This window comes from Neopsephotus bourkii, unplaced genomic scaffold (genome assembly GCF_033783945.1).
Source record: "Neopsephotus bourkii isolate Nb327-2 ecotype Australia unplaced genomic scaffold, CSIRO-AGI_Nbou_v1 NB_346, whole genome shotgun sequence".
Taxonomy (NCBI): domain Eukaryota; kingdom Metazoa; phylum Chordata; class Aves; order Psittaciformes; family Psittacidae; genus Neopsephotus; species Neopsephotus bourkii.
The window spans coordinates 600,309-611,566 of NW_026900852.1; the positions used below are offsets into that span (position 1 = coordinate 600,309).

General features: G+C 51.1%; 2 protein-coding genes across 2 annotated transcripts; both read right to left on the bottom strand.

Annotated features, from left to right (window-relative positions):
* Positions 1 to 1,129: 1,129 nt before the first annotated feature.
* Positions 1,130 to 5,853, bottom strand: TMEM230 (transmembrane protein 230). The gene is made up of 4 exons (XM_061348196.1): positions 5,716 to 5,853; positions 3,581 to 3,708; positions 3,083 to 3,205; positions 1,130 to 2,332 (listed from the first exon to the last, which is right to left on the bottom strand). Exons 2-4 carry the CDS (start codon positions 3,677 to 3,679, stop codon positions 2,192 to 2,194), a joined length of 363 nt encoding a protein of 120 aa, XP_061204180.1. The 5' UTR covers positions 3,680 to 3,708; positions 5,716 to 5,853; the 3' UTR covers positions 1,130 to 2,191.
* A 1,938-nt stretch (positions 5,854 to 7,791) lies between these two features.
* PCNA (proliferating cell nuclear antigen) lies at positions 7,792 to 10,769 on the bottom strand. The gene is made up of 6 exons (XM_061348197.1): positions 10,531 to 10,769; positions 10,013 to 10,110; positions 9,186 to 9,253; positions 8,840 to 9,034; positions 8,436 to 8,559; positions 7,792 to 8,320 (listed from the first exon to the last, which is right to left on the bottom strand). Exons 1-6 carry the CDS (start codon positions 10,749 to 10,751, stop codon positions 8,238 to 8,240), a joined length of 789 nt encoding a protein of 262 aa, XP_061204181.1. The 5' UTR covers positions 10,752 to 10,769; the 3' UTR covers positions 7,792 to 8,237.
* Positions 10,770 to 11,258: the final 489 nt, after the last annotated feature.

An 11,258-nucleotide genomic window follows, 5' to 3' on the forward strand; every position in this document is an offset into this window, starting at 1 on the left:
ACAGACAGCCCTGTGAGCATCAGGGCTGGGGCTGTTCCTTCTGCACTGCACTGCCAGAGGCCTTTGCTTCTGTCAAATAGAACAGGAATGAATTCATTCCCTTTCCTCCAGAAATGTGCTCCTGACCCCTTTTTATTATCCTTAAGCATTTACTTCTCCTTAGCCAACCACCAGGCTTCCCAACTTCCTGCATCCTCTCAGCCCCACTTGAAAGCATCTTCTCCCTCCCCCTTTTCTTTTCCCATCTAAACTTCCCTTCCACTTCCTCCCCCCTTGCCCCAAAGCCCAAACAAACCCACATTCTTGTCCCCGAAGAGAGGCTGATTCATGGCTTTGCGTCAGCAGCCGCTCTCCTGGCCAGACCCAGCTCTAATGGACACGGTTCAGCTGCTGCCAGGCACCGATGTGACAACATCTGGGATGTGTCAGGAAGGCCACAGGGCTGGTGTGAGGCAGCAGGGAATGTGCAGAGCCAGAAAGGGAGATCCTGGGTTCAGTTATTCCTCAGGGGTCAACCACACACAAACCAATGCAGTCAAACAAGGGGAGAGATGGAGGTTACAAAAGGTCCTGGCTCAGGCTTTGGGTTTAATCTAAAACGTTGGAGGAGGAAAACAGGAAGGTTTAGGAGTACTTTCAGGGCAAGGCATTCATCCAGCACTGTTCCCATCTCAACAACTCCACGGATCTGCTCTGCACTAACAATGACACTGCTCTTCCATCAAAAACCATCAGCCAACATGAGGCAAACCTGACAGTTCTGAGAGCCAGGACCAGCCTGAAAGCTGTATCCAGACCCTGCTCCTGCTGCATCACACAGCAAAAGGAACTGGGTCTTTGGATCCCAAACAGAAGCAATTGAAACCTGGGGTCTTTGCATGCTTAATAAGGACTGCACCTGAGGTTCTGACCTCCTGAAGCAGCAAATTCTCCAGCCATACCAGAGCACCCTGCATTGCTGCACCAGGCAGAGTAATCCCAGCTCAGCCCAGGGTCCTGGAGAGCAGATGGAGCTATTGGAAGCTGCTGGCTCAGCAAAACCAGGAGCAGATTCAGCTAAAGCCTTAACCTGCCTGCCCCAAGCAGTTTTTAGCACACACCAAGACCTCTGAATGGGCAAGAGACAAGCTTATGATTTGTACACAGAATAGAGGGAAGTTTATTCATATTAAACACAGTTTACTTGCATCACTACTTGTCACGTACTTGTTCTCCAGGACAACGAGTTCATTCCCACTTCAGGAGAAAGACTGTTTTCACCTTACATAAGCTAGAGCTCCTCATCTGTTTTCCCTGAATAACCCATCACTGAAGCTGGCAAAGTAATACAAATGGGATTTATTCACTATAAACTAGATAGAGATTTCCTTTTCACTATGCACAGCATATTATGTAGATGAGGGCAAAACGATTCCACATATAGAGCCAGCCAGCTGGAATTCAAGCGTCTCCAATAGCCACACCAGCCAAACCCAAGATGTTTGCTATTTAGACACCGGAATCCTGCTCTGAATTCCAGCCCTTCTCCCCATATCTTTTTGTTTAACACAAGCAAATCCAACAGGAGCCTTTGTAAAGGATAAGCAGATTTTGCCAAGTTAACACTGGTGTGGGACAAAGCTTTCTCCTGAAGCATGGGTGTGCTGAATACATGAGCTTGGTCCATCTGATGAGGGGCTGTGTAGCAAATGCACTGTGTGTAGGTGATCTCAGGTGTAGTTTTCCCCTTGTTGTACACACCTGACTTTAGTTATTCCCAACAAGCACCAGACAAGTAGGTTGGAAGCATTTCTGATGGGCAGAGAGCCAGAGAATTGAACTGCAAAGGGTTTGTTTGCAAAGGGAAACCCAACGACAGCCACAAGCTCACTGAAAACTAAAGGAAACTCTGTAAAACAGTTAAAAAAGGCCCAAATCTCTTTGCTGCTGCTGGGACTGGTTCACCTATTTTGGGAAGAGGACTAGAATTGCCTTGCCCAAGGAGAGGTTCTTACAAGCAACCAGCATCATGTAACCAGAAGAGGAAAACCACCCTAAAGCCCATGTTGTTCTCACCTGATGGTGAATCCTGAAACCTGCAACACCAGGAACTGGTGTCTCCTGATTAACTTCAGCTACAGCCCTCTCTGATCACCAGGGTAACTAACAGCTCGTAGTGCCAACCTAAGTACAATGGGGTGACATCTGCTGCTCAGTCATCGAAGTCCGGGATGTCATCGTAGGAGTAGCCCCGGTAGCCCTTGGAGGCGTAGTAAGCAATGCGCAGGTGGTAGAAGCCTGGGAGGAACACGAGGATCCCAATGATGAGCACAGGGATAGCACGGTCTGTTCCCTGCAGAGGAGAGAGGCACAAGCAGTAAGAAGGGATCTGTATGGGGGAATCAGTCCTTGGTCTGAACTATTCATCCCTAAGATGCATCTGGCAAAAACAACCCCAAAACCTCATCTTAACAGAGAAATATCTCTGTTTTCTTCAGGCTGAGCTCTAAATCCTCTCCCCCTTGCTACACAAAGCTCTCAACTGAACTTCTTTGGATCAGAGGGGTGGCTCCTCCTATCACGTTAACAAACCAGCTCTGGACTGTGCCTGATACAGCCCAAACGCTGCTGCTCCCACAGTGATAAGCAGCGGCTGCCAACTGTAAAGCAACTCGATAGGCACAAGGTAAAAGAAGTGTGCCATGGAGCACCCAGGACAGAGCCCCTCTGATGGGTCCTGAACACTGGGACAAGAGCAGTGCTGTGGCCTGTGTAGGGGTCTGGTACTTCCTACACAAAAGCACTGATCCCAGCACAAAGTTGACCTCTACAGGGATGCAGCATGGAAATGAAACTGTACCCCAGGGAGGACAGAGAAACCCTGCCCTCCCTGGCACAGCCTCAACTCAGCTCTGAGCGTGCTCCAGACTTGCTAACTGAAGGCATCAGAGGCCAGAGACATGGGGCTGCAGCCAGCAAACACCAGTGGGGTGATGGAGGGGATGATGCCTGCCTTTGCTCTGAATACACCGAACTTAATGGGTCATGGCAGGCTTTGAGGAATGGGTGATGCAAAACTTGCATCACAAGGGGCATCACTTACACCTTTGCTGATGTATCCAGCCAGGAGGAGGGCTCCTATGATAATGAGGAAGGTCCCGATCATGAAGAGCACGACTGCCAATGCAATTGCCTTGTAGGGGATTTTTGGTGGGCTCTTCTTGAACTGCATGGAATGAATCACAGATGTGAAAGAGCTTAATTCAGCACAGCCCCTTCCCACCATGGCAGAGGTGTGAGCCCAGAGGAAGCAGAGTGACATGGGACCCATTTGACCCCATTAAAGCAGTAGCCATCTTTGCAGTTGAGCTCTATGGGGCTTCCTGGAGGAGAAGGGCTGAAGCATCGTCATGCAGCTTGCTTCATAGAATGGTTTGGGTTGGAAAGGACCTTAAGATGATCCAGTTCCAACCCCTGAGCTGAGGCTGCTCAACGGGAGACAAAGCCACAGCCTCCGTGCCTGTGCAAAGCTGGAGCAGCCTCTCCTTGTAGTTTACAGTCAGAGGAGCAGCAGGAAGAGGTTTCTGTCCCCACTTCTTACCTGCAGGTCAATATATCCATCATCAGTGCTGGAGAGCTTGGAATATTTGACTTTGCTACTGGGAATCCCAGCAGTCAGGTTTGTACGTGATGGCATCATTCCAAGGAAGCCTGGGCCTCAGCTAGAGCCTGGAAATAAAGGGAAACAGAGAAATAACATGAGATCAAACTGGATGGCAGAGTCTGAGAGATGTGGATCAAGGGTAAGAGGAACAAGCCTGGACTGACCAAAAGGCATCGTCGTCCTTGTTCATAAATTAAATCATTTGAAACAAAGCCTTGCATTTAAGCCTAAATGGGTGCTGAGGCACTGGCACAGGGTGCCCAGAGAAGCTGTGGCTGCCCCATCCCTGGCAGTGTTCAAGGCCAGGTTGGACACAGGGGCTTGGAGCAAGCTGCTCCAGTGGAAGGGGTCCCTGCCCATGGCAGGGGTTGGAGCTGGAGGAGCTTTAAGCTCCCTTTATCCCAAACCAGGCTGGGATTCTAACATACAAAAGCACAGCAGGAGGGTGTGAGAGCAAAGTCAACCTAAGGTGTTTAAAGCAAAATAGAACATTCCAGGGCAGTCTAAAGCAGCTCTCATCTGGTGCTTCCAGCAGGGAGATGGCCGAGCTCCAGCTATTCCTAAAGAGGGACCTGAGCAAAAGAGCCCAAAGCAGAAGTGAACAAAGCAGCTTTTCAAGCAGGCGGATGTTTTGCAATAGATCCATTTTGGGAAAGAAAAACCACTGGAAATGAGGATGAAACAGGGCTGTCATTGCCCTGACTCCAGGGGAGCGTGACGAGGGGATGAGGTAACCAGCAAGGAGCTGAAGTCCAAGGTCACACAGGAGGGAACATCAGGGCACAGCTTCATCCAGCCACGCTGTACCTGCCATCTGTGTCCTGGCTCTGGAGCCAACCCTGTGGTTTCAGTGCATCCAGGCCTGGATCTGGGCTGTGGATACATCCCTGAGCCAGCACAGAGCCCCGTTACAGCAGGACCTGTGCACTGCTGGGGTCTGCTGTGACCTGCTCTGCATCCCAGTGCTGCAGGTCTCACAATGGAGATGGGAAATCAGCTTTCCAGCTTTTTATCCAGCAAATATCATTTGCTGAGAAAGGAACCATGAGTGCAGATCCCAACTGTCCCAATGGGAAGGGACAAGGCTGATTTATTCCAACCCACTGTTTGGCATCTGAGGTAACAGCATCTCCTCAAAACAGTCAGTCTGCACTTGAACTGAAGTAATTTGCCTCTTGCTGATGGCTGGCACATCCCCTGCCACCAGGTTTGGTCCTCCTCCAGTATGCTCCTTGTAAAACCCCAACACGCTCTGAGCTTGAAGCCCACAGTTGTACCTTTAACTGGACCTTTTTACCCTATTTTTTGCAGCAAAAACCAAGCACAGGCAAAACCCTTTTAGCCCCATCAATAGGGGAAACAGCACAATGGGGTAGCACTGGCATCCTCTGATCCACACACATCAGGTCACAGAACTCACATAATACCCCCCCCAGCCTCCTGCCTGCCCAGGAGTTCAGGTGCAGGGGGGGTGAAGAAGCCAAAAGAAATCAGCACATCTGATGAGTTAAATTTCCCAATTCAGCCCCATTTTACTCCCAAGGACCACGAGGCTGGGACTGTCCCATTACTTCCCAGCCTATTCCTAATGGCTTCCTAGGAATTCTTTCCAACCTACACTTGCACAAATTACCCTGCCCTTCCCATTATTGTTTGCCAACAAGAAAGAGGATGCTAAAGATGAAGGCAAGAAACCAAACCTTTCTCAGACCTTATGTTTAAGAACCAGGTCCAAGTCCAGTGAGCTCCACTCCCCTCGTGCTCTACATCAGCTCAACACCAGAAACAAGCTGGCTGCTCGGTGCTTTAAGAGGAGGGTAAGGGCGAATCACGATTGCAGCTTTAACACTACGTGCTATGGTCTAAATAAGAGCCCTCTGTTTCCTACCCAGGAATAAGGAAGGAAGGAGATGTCATTTCTCACCCTTTCAGACCTCAAACCTCGCACTTAACCCCCGACTCCTCCTCCAGCCCCAAAATGGTTTCTCTGCTGCCGAGCAGGAAGCTCCCATCACGGCTGAGACCCCCCCGAGCTGCATCCCCTACCCCAGGACATGGATAACGCCAGGTACCTGCTGCTCAATCCCATCTCTCCACTGCTGCCGCTCCTCTTCCGCGCTGCGCCGGCCCCACTGCGACCCAGGAAGTTTATTCCGATGACGGCCGTTTCCTTCCAGGTTATGGCTCAGCCTCTCGCTGGCACAGCCCCAAGGGCTTGTTTCCAGCCTCATGCTCCAGATGGGAAGCTGGAATGACGGTGGCCTGGGGCAGGGTGGCTTGGAGCTGGTCCTGCTCACCAGGCCCGTGTCCCACCGGAGCTGCTGTTGTGCTTTGTGAGCTGGCACCTTCGTACCCATCGCTCCTACACGTGCCTTAAAGCAAAGGGGGTTTTCTGCAGGAAGAGCTGGATAGAATTCCACTATCAGACCCAGCACAGAGCTGAGAGTGTGACAGGAGCTGTAGCTGTGGAATTATGTCCAGGACCTGGCATATTAACCCATCAGAGGACACAGAGCCAGGGCTCTGCCTCCTGAGAACAAGGGAACTGCAAGAATCACCCTCCTTCCAGTTCCTGTCATTTAATAGAATCCACACTGGATTCAAAGCCTGGAAAACCTTCAGCTTCCAAGAATTTCCCCTCTCCCTTTGTTGCTTCTTTTCTCCTTGGTGAGAAACTCTAAATAAACGTGAACTTCAAAAGCTGCTCCAGACATGGACAAACACAGAGCATTTACTAAACCTCCCCCAGCTTCCTTCTGCTGAGTTTGAAAGGGAACATCTCAATGTTGAGCATTTGGGAATGGCAAAGTAAACACACAGCTTCCTGCAGGATTCACCCAGCAAGCAGATGCAGCACAAGTCAAACCCCACATGCGTAGATGCGGATGTTAAAGATGGTTATAGGACAGCACAAGGAAGAGGTTGTTAACCCCCAGTGCACCAAAAAGAATGTGCTTCCATCACTATCCCCGTCACACACATCCCTAAAACCCAGAATCCTGCCCTGGTTGAACATCAACCCCTTGATTCTTCACCAAAGCATGTATTTGCTTGCTGCTCTGTGGGTACAATATTGATCCAAGCCGAAGAGGGACACATCTGGAGGTTAAAAAGGCTATTTAAGGTTATTGTACTCCAGCATTCCAGGCAGTAACTCAGTAATTGATGACTTTAAGGCAGCTAAAATCTTGCTTTAAAGATCTTTTCTTAAAGGTACTGAATGAATCAGTGAGCTAAGAAAGTTCAAGGGAATAGATGGAGTGTGGAGACATGAGAAAGCTCAACATGGCAGCTGAAAACCACACTGGGAGTCATGTGCACAGCAGCAAACCACAGCCAACAGTCTCTGCTACTAAAGCAGTGCTGCTACTGGGTAGGAATTGAAGACAGGGGCACTAAAAGCCCATCCCCAGCTCCCAGCAAGGCCGAGTTTGTGAGACAAGAACCAGCCCCATCACTGACAAGGCAGAATTTGTTTCCTCATCAGCACTGCCACCTTGTGAAATGCTCCTAACTCAGCTGCACATTGTCAGGCAGTTAATGCTCAAGATACACTTGTACTGCAGCTAATGGGAAGCACACAGCCTCCTGAAGGATACCCACACATTCACTTCAAGCCGACAGAATCAGTGTCATTCGTGATGGAGTCACTCCAGTTGGAGGGTGAGGACTGATGGTGAGCTCATAACTATACAGTAACCAAAGCAAACCCCACAGGAACTGTCCCCAGATCCTATTCTTCAGGATCAAACCTTTAGGGTGAAAGATGCTGTAAAATCCTTTGTCTTCCTCAACAATAAACACGATCAGAAACACCCCCAAGTGTGCTACATGAGCAGAGGAAGTGTGCAGGTGACTGGCACACAGTGACGGCAGTGACAGCTCCAGCCTCCTGCTAGAGACAGCTCTGGAATCTGCTACGGTGTTCCAAGGAAAACCCATTTCACATGCTTAGAAGGACCATGACAGACAAATCAGTTGTTCAAAGTGTAACCACGCCACTTCATTTCAACAGCAAAGTCATCAACAGCTGGCAACTCCAGTGTAAGAAAACCCCTTGCAGTGCCTTTGGAAAAGGAATGAAGAGGGAACATTCAGTTGGACAAAGGAGTGGATTCATTCACCCCACATTTAACCAGGATAAACCCTTGAAAATTAGATTCTTTATTTCCATTTTCCAAGTTGCAGTTGGAATATCAGCTTCAAAAAGAAATGGATGAAGTAAGGTCAAATTAACTCATGGCATAAGTGAAGAGCAGCCCTAGTCCACTACAGTTCCACAGGTGAAACTCCAGGAAACATCATCTTTACTCGAGTTAAATATTGCACCCCTTCTCTAAGCCAAGGAGTAAAATACTTCACCTTCAGACAGCACCTAAGAGGTTACTACAAGTACAGGCATACACTAGAAAAAACACAGCATTTCCTATTTCCAATGAGAGCAGTAGAGGAAAAGAGAAAGGTAAAAAGTATTTACAAAGGTATCTACACAACAGGCCTAACAGTGCTCGTACAACGCTCCAATGCACTGGAACTGCTACAACCACCACTTCCTTCTCCAGGCTGTCCCCTCACCCTTTCAGTCCTGCTCCAGTTAAGAACCTTCTTGTTGGTCTTCGATCTTTGGAGCCAGGTAGTATTTTAAGTGTCCCATATCAGCAATCTTGTACTCCACAACTGGGAAAGAAGAAGAAGAAACAGTGTTTTCCTCACAAAAGCCATTGTCAGGAGTTCTTAAAGCTCTTCCAGTGGCAGCACTCTACAGTGCTCAAGCAGAGCTGCTTCTACTTACCAAGAGGAACATCTGCAGACATGCTGAGCGTGACTGTAGGTGACAGGGGGGTGGCTTTGGTGAAGAAGTTCAGGTACCTCAGGGCAAAGGTCAGCTGCACTGGCTCGTTCATCTCTATTGTCACCTAGAAAAGCAGGTCAGGCTCCAGCTACTACTGCCAGCACCACGTTCCCTCAAGCCTCTCAACTCAGGCATCTTGAGGTGGTCAGAGCTATCCCCACCCTGCTAAGCCCTGCTTAGGGGTCCCAGGAGACAGGACCTCAAGTTGGCATCAGTCTGTGGGCTCTAATCCATAAACTAGAGAAATAACAATGTGATCCCCCAGCTTCAGCCCCAGAGGGATGAGGGAATCAGTTGTATTATCAGACACCTCAACACTGAGAAACTGTGAGCACCAAACTTACAGCCTCTTCCTCTTTATCCACGTTGCTGGTCTGGGACAGTTTGATGTTCCCATTGCCCAGCTCCCCATTAGCTGAGAACTTCACCCCATCTTTGGCACAGGAGATGACAACGGCATCACCGATGTGGCTGAGGTCCCTACAGATGCGGGCGAACTCAGCAGAAGGCATTTTCACCACACAGCTGTACTCTTGTTCCTGCAAAGGAGGAGTCACAGTTAAACTGCTACCAAGGAGCCTGGTGTTGTCACTAACTTTGGGTTTGGTCTTCCCAAAGCTTAAGTTTTGGGATGAACATGGGAAAACACCCATCTAAGACACAGAACCAATCATTAGAGCTGCTACTCACTGGAATTCCAAGCTGCTCCACATCAAGATCCATCAGCTTCATCTCATAATCAGAAACCTTCTCTTGATCTAAAGAAATAAAGCGTATTTTGACAAAGTGTTTCTGAGAAGTTATCATCCTGAGCATGTTTGCCCCTTCTCCTCCCTCCCCTAGCAGACACAACCAGCTCCATTATAACCATAAGATCTACCTTGCTTTGTAAGAGCTAAAAATCAGGAAGAGACCAAACAGCCTTTTGTAAGGGGACAGGAACCCACCAAAGGCATCGGCATGTGACCTAAAGAAGAGTCTTTCTCTTTTAAAGAAAGTACTGGTCACAGGAGGCTTCCAGTGTCTGAAGGGAACTAAAAGGATGCTAGAGAGGGACTCTTCATCAGGGACTGTAGGGATAGGACAAGGGGTGATGGGTTCAAACTGAAACAGGGGAAGTTCGGGTTGGAGATAAGGCAGAAGCTCTTCCCTGTGAGGGTGCTGAGGCGCTGGCACAGGGTGCCCAGAGAAGCTGCGGCTGCCCCATCCTTGGCAGTGCTCAAGGCCAGGTTGGACACAGGGGCTTGGAGCAAGCTGCTCCAGTGGAAGGGGTCCCTGCCCGTGGCAGGGGTTGGAGCTGGGTGATCTTAAGCTCCTTTCCAACCCAAACCACTCCATGATTCTAAATTGACAGAAGCTTATGTCCCCAGATTGTTTCTAGCGTTTAACCCTCAGGTGACCCACCCTCCCACTCCTTAAGTCTTGTCATTTCCTCCCCTCCTCTTCAACCTGCATGTTTTATTAAGACTACCTAAAGACACCACGGCAGCAGGCAAAATCTTAAGCCTAGCACTCACTCGGTGCTTCAAACACCAGTGCCAACGTATCTGCATTGTCTTCTGCTCGCAGAGTGATGATGTCTTCATTCCCAGCACATTTCAGTATCTTGGACATGCTGTAGCGGTAGGGAAGGGAAGTTACTCCGGGATTACAAGCACGAACACCCCATCACAGCATAAAGACGGCACTGGCGGGGGGGCTACAGAGGGTCATGGCGCCATTATCGGCAGCTCTCAGCTTTTCCCGCCACAGCCTCGGCGCGGCAAAGTGACGTCAGAGCCACCAACAGGGCCCGCGCGCGCGCCCCGCGAAAAAAAGGCGCGAGATCCGTGAGGAGACCGTGGGGGGTGGGGAAGGACGCGAAAGCCCCCGAATGGCCTCGGAACAGCCCCGGAACGGCCCCAACCCTGGGTCCAGCGAGGGCTAAAGCGGCCTCGCCTCACACCTCCACCCCGCGGCCCCCGCTCCGCTCCGCTCCGCTCCGCGCCTCAGGCCCTGGCCTGCCCCGTCGCGGCCTGCCCGCCGCCCGCCGCACCTGGAGAGGTTGACCCCCATGGCGATGTTGCGGTCGCAGCGGTAGGTGTCGAAGCCCTCGGAGCGCAGCGTGAGCTGCACCAGGGAGACGTGCGAGGAGTCCATGCTCTGCAGGCTGATGCCGCCCGAGCCTAGGTCCCAGCAGGCCTCGGTGATGAGGTCCTTGAGGGCCTCCAGCACCCGCTTGAGCACCGAGCCCTGCACCAGCCGCGCCTCAAACATCTTCCCCCTTCCAACACCAGCACTAAACCGCTGCGGCCCGCCAACCGCCCCCTTTTATACCTTCCTCCCCGCCCACCACTACAGCAGCCAATCGCTAGTGGCCTTCCATTCCCCATCCACGCTCAACGTAACGGGTCCCCTCTTCAGCCAATCCCAGAGCGCTCCTTTCCTTAATTCCGCCTTTCTTCTGGCAGGAACCAATCACCACGCGGGTTACACACACCCCACCTCTCTCTACGGGGCGAGCCCGCGTCCGCCTAGCCGTGCGGCAGTATGGCTGCCGGGGCCTAGCGCGGTGTAACAGCTCCGGTAGGCCGCGTTCGCCCCTCGCACCGGATCCCTGTGGCCCACCCTGGCCTGTACCGGTACCACCAGTGGGGCCCGGCGCGTCTCCGGCTACCCCTGCTCTTCCCGCCCCCAACGCACTCGCAGCAGCCATCATGGCGCCGCGGATGCACATCCGGGTACAACTGGGCGGAGGCTACGATGAGGCTTAACCCCGCCCCC